At 44.5% G+C, this 15,075-nt stretch overlaps 1 protein-coding gene across 5 annotated transcripts; it reads right to left on the bottom strand.

The window, feature by feature from the left end:
* Positions 1-235: 235 nt before the first annotated feature.
* Positions 236-12,060, bottom strand: LOC102385203 (palmitoleoyl-protein carboxylesterase notum2-like). 5 transcript variants are annotated; one of them, XM_025207024.1, is made up of 11 exons: positions 10,008-12,060; positions 7,974-8,026; positions 7,781-7,876; positions 6,841-6,901; positions 6,289-6,347; positions 6,109-6,211; positions 4,709-4,900; positions 3,362-3,462; positions 2,957-3,104; positions 2,322-2,369; positions 236-1,809 (listed from the first exon to the last, which is right to left on the bottom strand). In XM_025207024.1, the coding sequence occupies exons 1-11, from the start codon at positions 10,037-10,039 to the stop codon at positions 1,542-1,544; spliced, it is 1,161 nt and encodes a 386-aa protein (XP_025062809.1). In that variant the 5' UTR covers positions 10,040-12,060; the 3' UTR covers positions 236-1,541. The 5 variants fall into 5 exon arrangements, with proteins under 5 accessions (XP_025062809.1, XP_025062806.1, XP_025062805.1 ...); XM_025207021.1 differs by having other exon boundaries at positions 6,109-6,208; positions 8,121-12,060; XM_025207020.1 differs by having other exon boundaries at positions 8,121-12,060.
* Between the last annotated feature and the right edge of the window lie 3,015 nt (positions 12,061-15,075).

Consider the following 15,075-nt stretch of genomic DNA (forward strand, 5'->3'; position numbering starts at 1 on the left):
TCCCCAGGTACCTCTCCACTTTTACCTGCTACATCCCCCTTCCCTGCTCCCTCCCACCCTGTGTCTCACCCCCTGATGCCTCAATTTCCATTTTCATTGACTGCTTTTCTTGCATGCATACCAGCCTCTGGCTTCTTTACTGTTCCTTCCATCCAGGAAGAGCACACACCAACTGCAGATGCTTTCTCAGACTGACAACGGGTTTTTAAACCCAAATCAGAGGATTTTGGGGGAAGAATCAGTTGAAAGGGATAACAATAGGGATGGTAGGCAAGAGTAAGTAGGAAAGGATTGGATACAACTTGCTAGCAAGAGACTAGCTACTGCTACCAAGCCAGAGCCTTTCAGATGCTGCTGCTACAAGACAGATGCAGCTCACAAATGGCACAGAAACAGATCACTTCACACACAGCCTTATATGCTGTTTCTATGTCCCTCCCCCAGAGCACTGTGATTGGAAGGAAACTCGGGGAAAGATCACAGTCACTGGCCAGCTACAGATGTCAATAGCAGAGCAGTCTTTCCCTCCTCCCTCTTCTCAGTTTCCATTTCCTGCAAGCCTGCCTTCCGAATCTCCGAACCTTTCCGAATCGAGTTGGATGCTTCCAACTGAATTTGGACCTTTTAATGGGTTTCAGAGATTCAGCTGCTGAATCAGGCCGAATCTCCTCTGAATCGAATCGGCTACCGAAGCTTTGTACAACCCTACTGCAAAGTCCCAAGGCTAGGTGCACTGGGAAAGATGTCAGACTAGCCCATTCCTGCCTCCAGTCTCTAAGGCTGGGGTTAAGACACACAAGGTCTCCAAGTGGAAAGCCTGGTGGCTGAGTGTACATTACTCAAGTCTGTGGAAGGAACCTTCTGCTTACCCTTCAAGGAGGCAAACCTTGATTGCACACCTTAGAGAAACTGTGTGGAGAAAGTCTCTGAGGTCTCCTTTCCACAGGCCTGCTTCCCTGAATTTATTTTCCACAGTGGGGTTGATCTGATTCATCTAATGACTAAAGCCTAGTCAATGTTTTGGTCATTCTCTTTATTTCGTTAATGATCTTCTTTGCAATGTATGGAGTTAAATTAAACAGAATATCAGACTTTATTAAGATATCATGCAAAATTAGCACTCTACTCATTGAAATCCTTCAGTGACCTGGTAGCATACACTCAGAATGCAAAGGGAAGTGAAAAAAAATGTTCACATCCTTGTTCATAAACCCCTAAACCTAAAAAGTATAGTACCTTCCAAACAATTTGTGTGCGTCACACAAACCCCATGAGGTGGAAATGAGATGGTAAGTTGGCCTGATCAGAAACAGCAGAAGTATAATATAAGAGGCGTATAAAACTGGGCTGACCATGTCATGATGAGCAGACAAAGGGCAAAACACAAGCATTGCAATATTCTCAACCTGAGCCATAATGGTAAAATCCTTGACTTTGTTCAACATCCTGCCCTATTTCCCACTCAGCTGCGATAAATCCATGTGGACATCAGTTTTGTACATTAGCCCCCACTGCTGAACATTCCTGTTAGCTGACTGGGGTCAGCTCTTGAGCTCCTGAGCTTTCCTAGGGACGTCAAGTCGCAACCTTAATAAAGTTTGCATGAAGCTCCCTTCTGATCCTGTGGGGTGCCCAGGCAGGGCTGAGCAGGTGGGGTTGCAGTGGGGCCATGGACAGCTATCAATCAGATGGAAGGGACAGCTTCTAGGGGGAACTTTTGGGCCTTTATTGCTTTCTTGAAGGCTCCTCTCCCAGCATTGCAAAGCTCTGGCCAAAGAGACACCTTTCACTTGAAATTCCATCCAGTAGCTATGAAACAGAAAGGAGAGAAAGAACGTGTCAGAGGCGATCACACTCCCAGCAAGCAATAGACATGGGGTCAGCTCCAAAATACTTCCCATTTGGATTTTTATATCATAAAAATTATGGAAGTCATTGAGGATGTTCACCTGAGGCCCAGTCCTACAGCCACAGCTGGACCCAGAGCTTTGTGCCAGGAATGCTCCTGATTAATTTAATTAAGTGCTGAAACAATCCTCCTAATGAGCATTCAGTTGAGCCACAACAAGACACATCAGCACCCATTCACTTCATTTTGCTAAATATCTGCAGAAATCAACCTGAGCATTAAAGGGGGCAAAGGCAAGTTCCTAAAGAAGGTATTTAACAAGATGAGAGGAGGGCTGCAAATGGGATTCATATGTGTACAATTTCAGCACAGAACTCACAACCTGATCTAATTCTTGGAAGAATAACAGGCATTTTATCCCATTAGGTGAGGTCCAGTAGGGCAAGGAAAAGACTTAAGTATCTTAGCTCACCTTTTTGTAATCAACGTGTGAGACAGACAGGCAGGTGCAAACACGGCCCTGTGAGAGAGAAACACAGTCAAGAGAAACACAATACACTCTTCACTGTCTACTTACTGCAAGCATCTCCCATCATCATCCCAATATGCCATTCATGGGTCTGGTCCCATTCCCCCCTTTTCAGTGGATCAGACTGAAATGCCTTGCCTCACAAAGCAGCAAATCCTCAATAGGCATAAACTGTCAGCGCTCCAGTGAGCTCCATGCAGCTGAATATCTGTTCTAGAGTAGCACCTAACAGCAGAAGGTAACCACTGGTCCTAATAAGTGTAAGATGCTATCCAACTTGAGGAAGGGTGTTTGGGAGTTTGGTCAGACCCCATACTTTTAAATGTATTTTGTGCAGGAAAAGCTTTTTAAAAATCCAAACCAATACAATTTCAATAGGATGCTAATATTTGGTGCAAAATAAATATATCTAACAAGTGTTAGGTTTCTATGCCATCAGGGATCAAGATTAGATGATGAACACACATCCTCTTTTTATGGTTCACTCTCTGCCTTTAGTCACACTCTGTGTGATGGATAGCCAAGAACAGACGCCAGCCTGGGGGATTTTATCCCAAACAAAGTAGTGTCATACTGACGGGACATCGCGCAGTGAGTTCCTAAGTTCGCGTCCGAGGTTCTGTATATAGTTCCATTGATTTTCTTCCAGAGACTGGCTGCTGAGATGGATATTTTCCAATTTCATCTGTTCTTCATCAAACAGCCACTGGACCACAAAAACTGGAGCTGTAAAGGAAGAAAAAAGTCCTAGAAAGGAGTCAGTATTTGACTCTACCACTCAAGGCCAGATCCTGCAACCCTTATCGCTACTGCTACTATATTAGCAGAGTGCCCAGCAATCTTAGTTGTGTACTAAGGTCCCATGATGATAATGCAAACACAGAATAAAAGATTCTCACTGCCCCAAAGAGCTTCAGAAGTGTGTGGCCTCAGTTAATGGCAATGGAGGAGCAGGGTCAGGCCCTGAGAGAAGATGCACTTACATTTCAAGGATGAGAACAGCCGGTACCCGAGGAAGCACTGCCATTCATCAGCCTTCTTGAACTGCTGCCTACATTTTTCTGGGAGGATCCCATTCCACATCCTGAAACAAGATGGCCAGGACACAAGAAGGGAGGAGTGAGATGCTGTTACTTGGAACTAACATGTAAAGAAATATCTGTGCTCATCATCCCAAATGAAAATTGTCTGGGTGAGAAGATGAATACGAGGAACCTGCCATGTAGCTTCCCATGGCAGCCTAAGATAGGCATGGCATGGTGCTCAGAACAAAGAAAGCTCTCTTATTTAGAAAACATAAATGACTATTTTTCACCCAAAGTGGAGTGGGGCCCCTGACCAAGGACATGACCACACATGCATTATAAGACATTGACAGAAACCTACATTTTAAGCTGCATCTGCAAAATATATATGCATGCACTCATCCCAGGTGCTAATCTAAGCACTTGTGCTGCTTCTCATTGGGCTGAAGGTGGAGGTCAGGTAGTAGTTCATAGATTTCATAGACATTAGGGCTGGAAGAGACCTCAGAAGATCATCGAGTCCAGCCCCCTGCCCCACAGGCAGGAAGTCAGCAGGGGTCATAGGATCCCAGCAAGATAAACATCCAAATGTCTCTAGAAGGTGTTCAAAGTAGGTGCTTGAACCACCTCCGGCAGCAGTCTACTCCAAACTTTGGGGGCTCGGACAGTAAAGTTCCTCCTTTTGTCCAGCCTGAAACGGTCATGGACGAGTTTGTGACCGTTCGACCTTGTTATCCTTTGGGGTGCTCTGGTGAACAAATGTTCCCCCAGATCCTGTTGGGTACCCCTTATAAACTTATAGGCAGCCACCAGATCACCCTGAGCCTGAGCTTTTGCAGGCTGAAGAGTCCCATGGCTCTCAGCCTCTCGTCATAAGGTCTGTTTTCCTGACTTTTGATCATGCGTGTGGCTCTCCTCTGCACTCTCTCAAGCTTCTCCACATCCTTTTTGAATTGTGGAGCCCAAAACTGGACTCAGTACTCCAGCTGCGGTCTCACCAAGGCTGAGTACAACAGGAGAATGACATCCTGGGATTTGCTTGAGAAGCTTCTATGGATGCAAGCCAGCATTTTGCTCGCTTTACTAGCCGCAGCATCACATTGAAGGCTCACGTTCATCTTGTGGTCAATCATGACCCCCAAGTCCCTTTTGTCTGTAGTGCTAGCCAGCGTAGCACTGCCGAGCCTATAAGCATGCTGTGGGTTTTTCTTCCCGCAAGTTGGGGTTGCAAGACATTTGCATCTGTGGGGTTTTGCAAGCAAAGCAAGAATATACCTGAGGGTTACAACCTACAGGCTCAAGTACCTGAGTCCTTTCTTGATTGCATCTGTCGGGGCATGGGAGGCAGCATCTGAGCAGTCAGATTGTCTTGGATGATTAATGTCAAGAAACCAACCAGAGTCTACAAGCCCTCTGACCTGGACTGCCTCAGCCTCCAGCTCCTCCAGCAGGGCAGCCACCCTCTCCAGGTTCAGTAGCACACCTGTCCCACCAGCACTGAAGAGAGGAAATGCACTGGTTATGTGGCTCCCTGATACAGTGCCCTGCAGCTCCACAGGCTGACAGCATCTTCACTAATGCCATCCTTGGCAAATACATGAGTTCTGAGTAATGCACCTTAAAGCCCCACTGCTATTGTATCCCACCTGCCTGAGAGCCACCAGGACACAGCAGCAGAAACAAAGAGGTTTTTGACTGAAATTTTTGCAGCATATCCTAGAAATGAAAGGAGGCATCAAGCTTTTTCCTTCCAACCTTTCTCTCGCATTCACTAATTGCATTTTTGCAAATATTGTGGCTCATGCAGTGTTCAGTAGCCTCCCCTGGAAACCAGAGCCCCTCACTTCCCTGCAAAGCAGATGCAGTTTATACCTCCCCCACCCCTTCCTTGTCCATGTGCAAAAACCTCAGGCTGAACAGATTATCTGAGGCCTTGGGCTCATTCACCTCATAGTCTCTCTGTTTAACTTGCCAAAGAGAGACCCACTAGTGGCCATGTGATGGCATTTGTTGTGATGCTGATATTGGGAACTGGACTAACCACTTGACTCCCACTGACTTCAGTGGGCTTTAGATCAGAGCCTCTGTCCAGATTCAAGTACTACAGCTATGCAGTCTGCATGCCGACTTCAGCGGAGTTTGGAGCACTAATCCATTTCATAAGGCCACTCAACATCCAACACATCCCTTGCACAGAAAACTCTGCAGTCTGTAGCTGGAGCAAGAGACCAAAACACCAGGCTTACTGAAGGATGTAGAAGATTTGAGCCACTGCTCTGAAGAGGTCTCATTTCTTATAAGAGGTATAGAAGACATCTTCACCAATAGGCTCAGACAAGGCTTTGCTAACACAAAATAAATGAAAGGGCATATTTGCAAAAGGAGAGTGTTTAGGAAGGTAATGTGGTTCAGGGAAACCTGGGTCTTGGTCCTGCTTTGGCAACTCCCTGTACCTGTGTTTCTCCCTCCACCCCCTCACCCCCCGCCTTCCTTGTCTGATTTATCTGAGTAGGGTACAAACTCTTTTCTCTCCCCATGTTGTGAGTTACCATCATAATCGGGACCTGACCTCACGTAGCACCTCTAGGTTCAGCTGAAATATGAACTGTTACTAACAATGCTCACACGTGGTATTTTTTTTAAAGAGTTTTCCTTTCCCACTACACATTTTGACCAAAAACCTCCATCTCTAGTCCTATTCTTACCTTGCCCCAGCAAGGAGGACCACTTTAGCATGTTTAATTCCCTTGGGGACCAGGTCCTTAATCACCTCCTGGATAATCAAAGATCCCATGAAGGCATAGTCTGCTGGAAGAAAAGATCTCCAATTAAAGTGACTCCAGAAAGGACATATTAAAGGATGAAGGAGAGAAACAGCAGCATACCTTGTCGAGATTTGGGCAGAGTCCCACTCCAGATATCACTAGAGCAGTAAGGCACAAACCTAAACAAAGGCAGCAAAGGGAAAGCACACACATAGCATCAGCAAAGCCACCAGACAGCTCCTAAACAGACTAGAGAAACATCTGCTTTTTACCCATCACCTATCTGCTCTGCACAGGGATGATCCAGGATAGGGCTCATACCATTATGTTCGGGGCCCACTACCACCTTGCCCTCCCCCATATTGCTAAATGGATCAGGGGTCTTGGCCAATTCCTGGCTATCTGGCAAGGGGTCTCTTGTGGGAAGATGCAAGAACTATGGATCCAAGGTTTTGTCCCAGAAATGATGTGGGACCCAGATATCCCAGCCCCATGATGGATGTAGCAGTGCAGAACCAGCAGTACTTTCATAAGAGAAGGAGCCTTTCATGAGGAGCTGCAGCTATCCCCAGAATGACAGGAGGTGTTGCTCGCAATGTTAGATCATGCAATTAGCAGTCAGGGAAGGAACTGGCAATTTAGCAGTTGTACAGCACTCAGGAAGGTCCTTACACGGCATTGGCGTTCCACCAGTGTGGGCTTTCTTCCATCTGAGCAGACAAGATGCCCGTGCCTGGAATCACAAATCACAAACAAAACAACACAGAGAGGTACCAGTCACCATCTCATAAAACCAGGCTGAGCACAGCAACATTTCTCAGCTTTGGGAACCAAACAAACCCCCTGCAAGTACCTCGCAGCGTCCACTCCTTTTCGTCCCCCTTTATAGCTTGTCACCCACACACCTTGCTCCTTCACTTCCTCCCCATTTCTTTCTACATGAAGTTCAAGTTCATTTTCTTCATCATGGAGGCTCTGAATAACCACCCCACCTCCACACCACTGAGATCAGGATATCTTCCCATTCCTCAGAGTCCTCCTAGCTCAGTTGAGCACTGACCTGAATGGAAAAGGACTCACACATGTGCTTCCCTTTAGATCCAGAGGGTAACCCTGCTGCCTTCAACGGTACTGCTCACAGGCTTAGAGGTAAAGAGGTGTTTGGGTGCACTGCCACACACGCCATAGGGCTCGCTACCTGGCAGGGGGAAGCCCTCTCTTTGCTCCGTTCTTTTATGGCAACTTCTGTGCTTGGGGATGTCCAACCCCCCTTGCTGCTCCTTGAAATCCTGCCTAAAAGCCTACCTCTCTTGTGCAGTCTTTCCTCAGAAGTCTCCCCACCAGTGAGGATTCGTGACCTGCTCCCACTGAACTCCAGCCCTGCTGTGTCCAAATTACAGAAGTGCAGGGATGAAATCACTGCCCAGACCACTAACCCTGCTTCTCTTCTCAGCTATATCACTAACCATCTAGATGAATATCACCACCAACTTCAGTGAACTTACTCCAGAACTACAGCACTTTAACTGATATCTGAATCCATCCCCTGAATTTTCAGAGAACTGTAATAACTATATCAATCCATTAGTGATACAGCAATTGCAGAGAATACCTTTCTTTGTTTGGGGCCAGTCAGAGGAGCTCATTAAACGGCGGATATTCTTATATCTGGTATCACAGGTTTCTTTATTATAACAGCACCAGCCACCTGGACAGAGGTAAAAAAGATTCATACCCCCTAATATATGTGAGTTCAGAAGCAAGATCAGTTTGTCTTACTACTGCATTTTTGTTCCCTACCATACCTTCTAAGAATATGATCCACCTCTTGCTCCCTCTGCTCTCCCTTAAGTAGTATCTGCAAGTGGTGGGAAAGAAGTGTGAACACCAGGCAGGTTATTTTGGGCTTTTGCATTGTCTGTAAAAGCACGCGAGATGTAAGTGAACATTACCCAGCTGCTGTCCCATCATTACAGGTGACCCCACTGTTCCTCAGAAAGAAAAGTTTCATGTTGTTCAGGGCCTTCAAAGCAGGCAAAGGGGCTAGTGAGGGGCTTCTTAGCTGTAATGCCAAAGCATCTCGCACAGGAGGAAGAACTCCTATGAAGGTGTCCTCTTCAGTAGCAGTCTGTGCCAGTTCCCCGGCAGCATTCAGACCCTTTCGACTCTGGGCAGGAGTCTTCACATTAGCTTTGGACTGACGTTTGCTTTGAGACACTGCTTCCCCCAGAAGCAACAAAACCAGGAGTGCCCCTGATATCTTCATAGTAAATGCCTCCTCTACAAGCTGGCAGAGAATAAACCCACACTGTATTAAAAGGCCAACATAAATATTTGGAGAAAGCGAGGTTTAACAAAGATGGCATACAGAATACAGACCAACAAAAAAGGGACCTAGGCGTGTGCACTAATATAGACACACGCATGTTAATACGCTGTAAAGATAGTGCTGCAGAGTTGAAATACCACTACCTGCCGCCAAGAATGCTGGCAAATGGTTGACCCTCAGCTAAAGCCTCCTAATACCAAAGGCAAGGTAAATCCCTGATGGTCAACAGATGAAGAGTCCAAGTTGAAAAGCCAAGAGGAGTTGTTACACTGCCAGAAAGAGTACTTCTGCTCAGATCACAGCTACCAAGGAGTTAATATCGTCTCATGCGGAATACATTTCTGCCCTTTTTTTTGAGCTGCTGCCACGGATGGGCAGATGATGGGCTGGAGGAAAGATACCACACCCTGTTCTGAAGAAGTTTCAAGCTTTCTTTTCGGATGCTGAAAGTCTCAATAACTATCTCCATTGGGCTTCCTGTTTTCCTGGGGATATGAACTGGCAATCCATTTCTACAGGATAGATTAATTTAAGTCATTTCATGAATAAGAAATGCATTTGAACTTGGTCAGAGATTTCAGCTCATTCTCTCATCAAATCATTTCAGTACAGGCCTTTCAGCTTTTGCAACAAATAGCACATTTTATTCCTAGTCCAGGTTTTGTCAGGTTTACAGATTATAGACCTGGTCTGAGAATTACATTATACAGCAGTTCTCCTAAATATATTAGAGGGAGATGCATTATTCATTATGAATAAGTGAACCTCTGAATTAATTTCCCTAGTTTTAATGAATCATTCATGAACCAATTCTGATTTCTACAAATGTATTAGTTATTTGCAACTATTCACTGAATGCTTTTAGCTGAACAATGCTTATGGTTATGTGGATTGCAGTCACCTCCAGTATCTGCTAGTTACCATTTCTTGTTCAGGCTCTGTGATTGGTGACTTATGTGACATGGCATTGATTCAACTCTCTGATTGGATGCCTGGAACCTCTTAAGCATAAAAACAAATAATGAATTACAAACAAGAAATAATGATGAATTAATCAGATGTGTGAGAGTATAGGTAGTTTTACCAAGAACATTCCCCTGATTTTTGAATAAACAAAGATCCATTCCCACGAGTTTTCATAAATAATTCACAACAGAAGACAGGAACATAGTTAATAGCCAATCAGAATCTGACTAAATGCTTGCTGACACATAACTCCACTAGATTCAACAAAGTTAAACCACTGTAAAACTGGCATGTGATTAAAATAAAACCTTTTGATCATCAATTTAAGAGTGTGGGTGGAAAGGAAAAAACATAACCTGGCTTTTCTTTTGTTTCAGTTTGTAAAATACAGATTGCCTTCAGTGGAAAATCCAGACAGAAAGGAACAGCCTAACCAATTATTCAAGTCTACATCCTGAGCTAAATTTTTAGTACAGTACACATATTTCTCTCTCCCTTCTATGTAATGAATTGGTAAAAATCAAAGAAAATCCTTTACTCTTACCCTTGGCTGGGATGGAAAAACTTATCCCCCATGGAGAATGCAAGAAATAATCATCACTGGCCAGAGAGGAGGTGAACATTTGGAAAGAAAACACTGGCTATTTGAAAGAAGCAGACATATTTTTCAGATAGTTACAGGGTGAGTCATTGGTCCCTAAAGGGAGTTATGAGTACAGCTTTCCCCCCTCACCCATCAGTGAAATGCAGGCCATCCATATCCATCAAAGGGACCGGATGGTCCAGTGCTGGGATGCTTAACTGGAGTTATCACAGCATTAATTTCAGAAGGCTGCCCTCCCCTGGGCATCTTCTTGCAGGGGCAGCAAGGCAGGTAGAGGTGGATAGGCTGAAATAGTTAATGAAGTTGAACTGTCTCCTGTGAGCTTTCATCTCCCCGCAAGAAAGGTAAGAACACAGACTGTGTAGAGATAGTACAATGAGTTGTGTCTACTGCATTGTCACAACACTTCTTTCAGCTTCTTGTCTCTGGGTTGTCAACCAGCAAAAAAAGAAGTTAATAAGCCAAGAGGGGCTGGAGGTTTCATGGCCTGGAAAGGTGCCAATGTAGTTAGTTTAGCTCCAACTCACTGTGAAAGCCCAAGCCAGCTTTCTAGTGACTGGGATTCATTTCTACCTGGTGGTAGAATAATGTTCAGAAAGGAATTAAATGTGCTAGAAAAGAATCGATGCAGGTGTTGTGATCAGGGCCAATATTACAAAATCCTCCACTGAAATTGGCTCACTTAGCTCTCTTGTTAACAACCCTCAGCAGAGGTTGAGGATTCAAGAGGTGTGATTACTTCAGCATCCAAAGGAGATCCAAGCACATGACCCCCATATCCCCTTCAAACAGCATCACTTGAAAGACCATAGATGTTACCTTTTTACTTTAAATTATGGCTTTAGCCCTTCCTCTCATGGGAGAGCTGTAGTTGAGGTATACTTGTTGTTGTTGCTGCTGCTGTTATTATAAGTATTATTACTATTAAGAACAATAATTTGTATTACCATAGGACTTAGGAGTCATCCCCTCCCCTAGTGCTAGGTGCTATACAAACATAAAACAAAGATAATGCCCACCCCAAGAACTCACAGCAAGTACTTTTCAGGTTAAAACTTGGACTGAATAGCCTTGTTTGAGATCACACATGGGTGCTTTTAGACTTAGATGACTTCATGCTATGTCTCTATGTGCCAGCATTCCTTTAGACGTGTCCAAGTTTTCTCAGGACCATATATATATAACTGAGTTCTTTATAAGTAACTTATAAGTACACGTCCCATTGTTTGTCAGATAAGTTACCATGGTTCTCAGGATTGAAAACATCAAGAAAAAAACAGAGAACCAGACACACCTGGCTATGATCTCATTTGATATTGGTGCAGAATGATTGTACCTACTATTCTATTCTCCTTGAAATTGCTGTTTTTAGTTTCTCGTACATATTACAGATGCTCTGGGGAACAGGGCTAGTATCCAGAATAACCTTCATAAACTGGAGAAATGGTTCAAAATTAATCAGATGAAATTCAGCAAAGACAAATGCTAATATAGACTGGGGAATGACAGGCTAGGGTGCCGTACTGCAGAAGAGAACCTGGCATTACAGTGGACCATAAGCTGAATAGAAGCCAGCAGTATTCTCTTCTTGCAAAAAAGCCAATAGCATACCAAGTATACTAACAGGCAAATCAAGGAAAATGATTCTGCCACTCTATTCAAAGCTGGTGAGGCTTCACAATGGAGTAATGCAGTACCATTTTGGGACCTGCACGTCAAGAAAGATGCAAATGGATTAGAAAGAGTCCAGCAGAGAGCAATAAAGAGGATTAGAGGTCTGGGAAACATGACTTATGAGGAAAGGCTGAAAGAACTTGGATTATTTGTTCTGGAGAAGAGAAGACTATGTGGGGAATTGATAATGTTCTTCAAATACCTGAAGTGTAGTTATGAAGAGGACAGAGATAGACTTTTCTTTGTGGCTGAAGGGGTCAAGACTAGGAGCAATGGTCTCACACTGCGGCAGGGGAAATTTAGGTTGGATATTAGGAAGAACTTCCTCACTAAGCGGGTGGGTGAGCATTGGAACAGGCTACCTAGAGAGGATGTGGAATCTCCATCCTTGGAAATTTTCAAGAGTATGTTAGACAGACACTTGGATGAGATGGTTTAGTGAGGAACAAGCCTGTGGTGAACAAGAGGCTGGACTAGGTTACCTTCTGAGGACCCATCAAGCTCTGGTTTTCTTTGATTTTGATGTTGCATTACGCCTGGGATGGCCTCTTGATTGCAATCGGGACATACAGATAGGTGGCACCAATAGGTAAAATCATAGTATTTTGTCCTATAGCCATGGTGGTGGATCAGGATTCAAATAGGATACCTCAGGGGACATTGTCAATGTTTTCTGCTTCTTAGGGACAGAGCTGTGGAATTCACCGAGCTTGCTCAAGGCATTGTCACTTAGAGGTGATTTTCTGCCAGCCAGGATGGATTTCCAAGCACACTCTGCTTCACTTTTCTGCCTTGTATTAACATGAATAACATTCAACATGAAATGGATTTCACATTTCACAAGTTCTGAGGAGGTTTTCAGTCCTGGAAACACCATTTTTGTCAGAGGCAAACTCTTTTTCAAAGGCAGCCATGTCTCCACAATGGAGGACAACTCCATGCTGTTTAATGGAAGCCAAGGACTTGCTGAGGCAATCAGATCTGAAGTAAGATGTTCTTGAACCATGCTGATGTCAAATGTCTTTGAGCCTCCATCATGCCTGGGGGGAGAGAAGTGAGGGGGGGCGTTCTTTCTCTCTCTCTACACATGTTTGTTCAGGTCTGTTGTCTGTCACCGGTCACGGCCACACGTCAGTCTCCTCTTACAGGCAGCCCTTTCCCGGGACGCCGCTGCACTCTGTGTAATCAGTGAGTGGTGGCTTGTGAGCGCAGCTCCTTATGGATCAGCCTGAGCCTCGATTCTGAAGCTGTGAGACCTGTTAGCCCTTTGCATGGAAACAGTTCAGGCCATTTCCACCAACCCCCCTGCTTCAGTCCCGAGTCAGCCCGGCTGAACCTCGTTTAGAAATTCCTTTTTTTTTTTTTTTTTGCTTGCTATCACCTTCAATCACTCCGGCAATGGGTTCATAAACCAAATGACCTCTGGCTAAACGTCTTCGAGCACCAGTTCCCTTGATGATGGCAGAAGCATATTTGTGAAGTGAAGTCATCACTACTGTCACCATCATTATAGCTAACTCTCCTACAGCTTTTTCCATTAGTAGATCTCAAAGGGCTCTGGAGCTCTCTCTGTATCATCTCCCCAGTTCAGTGCTGGTAATGAACCAGCAAAAGAAATGAAAACTGCTAGGGTCCGCAGCCTCTTCATCAGTGTTCACGTCACTCCTAACCGGCTCGTGGCACAGCTAGCGGGTGGAGCAGAGGGACACGTTCCCTGCATCAAGCTCAGAGCACAGAAGGAGAAGCAGGTTCCAGTCATTGTCTCCCGCATTAGCACTTGGGGCAGGAGAGGGCAGTGGGCTGGGAGCCCCCCTTCCGCCAGCCAGGCAAGCTCAGCTATGCCAGTGCACTGGAGAATGCAGACTGCACTGGACGCACCCAGTCCACAGCAACATGCTGCCTCTTACTCAGGATTTGCATCAAAGCCACAGCTCTGTTTCACAGGAATCAGACTCCTACCGCCGCTGAATTTCACTCAGAGTTAAGTGCCTCATCTTAAGTTGGGAGCCTGACTCATTAACAACTATTGCCACACATATTCATTTACTGGTGTAAGTGCACTGATGTAATAGTGCCCATTTTCCATCATAGTAGGCACTGTACACACACATGCAGAAATAAGAAGCCAATCCTGCCTAAACACCAATTTTAAAGGACTCTTGCGCACACTTATGTCTGCTTATTTTACAAATCAATAAACTATTTCGTCTCTTCTTGAGTCAGAGATGGACAGAAGAGTAAAACGGGGAACCCCACTTTGAAGTGACCTTGCAAGTGCTGCTAAATACAAGCTTCACATGACAGACTGCTCTTTGGTGTGCCTATTATGTCCTGTTTATGCTCTAAAATGCAATCAACTCACCACATTTGCATGTCTGATCTCCAAAAACCTGAAGATACCTGGAGGCGGATAAATCAGTTTTGTTCCAGCTTTGTACTGTCTGCGTGGAAAATTCCCATTTGTCTTCTGAAAACTACTGAGCTGTCTGTTCAGTGGATATTTCACGAGCCTACTAAATGAACAAATTTCTGTAAATCCAACATCCCATTACTCAAATTCAGCCAGAAGCTCTTCTTCACAAGCATTATATAAAAACTAAAATAAAGTCGCATCCTGGGTTTGGTGGTTAGTACAACCAAGTGGTTTTATCTTTGAGCTATATAAATTTGAAGCATGCAAGAGTGAATCTCCCAGTATCAAATATGAAATGTTAAAGAAAATGGCTGTGTGTTCACTGAAATGAGCGCTCTTAATTATAATTAGATGGAGGTTTTCATTTAATTTGTCTGCATTTATTTGAATAATTTAACAATGCAAACTCCTTATTCTTGTGAATTTTAGAATCTGTTCACAACACACAAACAATCCTTCACCACAAGGTTTTATTGATAGCTTGAAAATTACTGTGCAGACTTGTGACAAGGCATTTGAATGATTTGCCCATCCCCTACATCTCTGGAGGAGGCTGCTGTTCTGCTCCATCTACTCTGTTAAAAATATCATCTATTTGGATAGCACCAGTCAGTCAGCGCTTCAACTTCTGCTCAGGATAGAATTCTTCTCCCTTGGGGATTAAATGGCATTTTAGAATCCAGTTTTATTGACTTAGTTGCGCTTTGCTCCAAGTCTTGTCTGAGCGTTTGCTACTCCAGAGCAGAACAGAGGATGCTCACTTAAAGGACACTCCCCAAAATGAAGGGTCGCTGTTCAGGGGCAAATGGAAAGACAATATTGGGATTGCATGCACCATATGAGTAGTGAGCTGTCATGTGCAACACTAATCTTAACACCTGAGCTGTTTTGCTAAGTGTGTTTCAGTGGGATATTCAAAGG

The sequence above is a fragment of the Alligator sinensis genome, unplaced genomic scaffold (assembly GCF_000455745.1).
Source record: "Alligator sinensis unplaced genomic scaffold, ASM45574v1 scaffold330_1, whole genome shotgun sequence".
Taxonomy (NCBI): Eukaryota; Metazoa; Chordata; order Crocodylia; family Alligatoridae; genus Alligator; species Alligator sinensis.

What these genes read in the sequence shown, in the direction of transcription:
- LOC102385203 (XM_025207020.1), bottom strand. Translation starts at nt 8,434, where the DNA reads ATGAAGATATCAGGGGCACTCCTGGTTTTGTTGCTTCTGGGGGAAGCA. An exon ending in GCTGTTCTCATCCTTGAAAT is followed by an intron (nt 3,105 to 3,361) that starts GTAAGTGCATCT and finishes CTTCCTTTACAG; the next exon opens with CTCCAGTTTTTGTGGTCCAG. An exon ending in CACACGTTGATTACAAAAAG is followed by an intron (nt 1,810 to 2,321) that starts GTGAGCTAAGAT and finishes TCTGTTTCATAG; the next exon opens with CTACTGGATGGAATTTCAAG.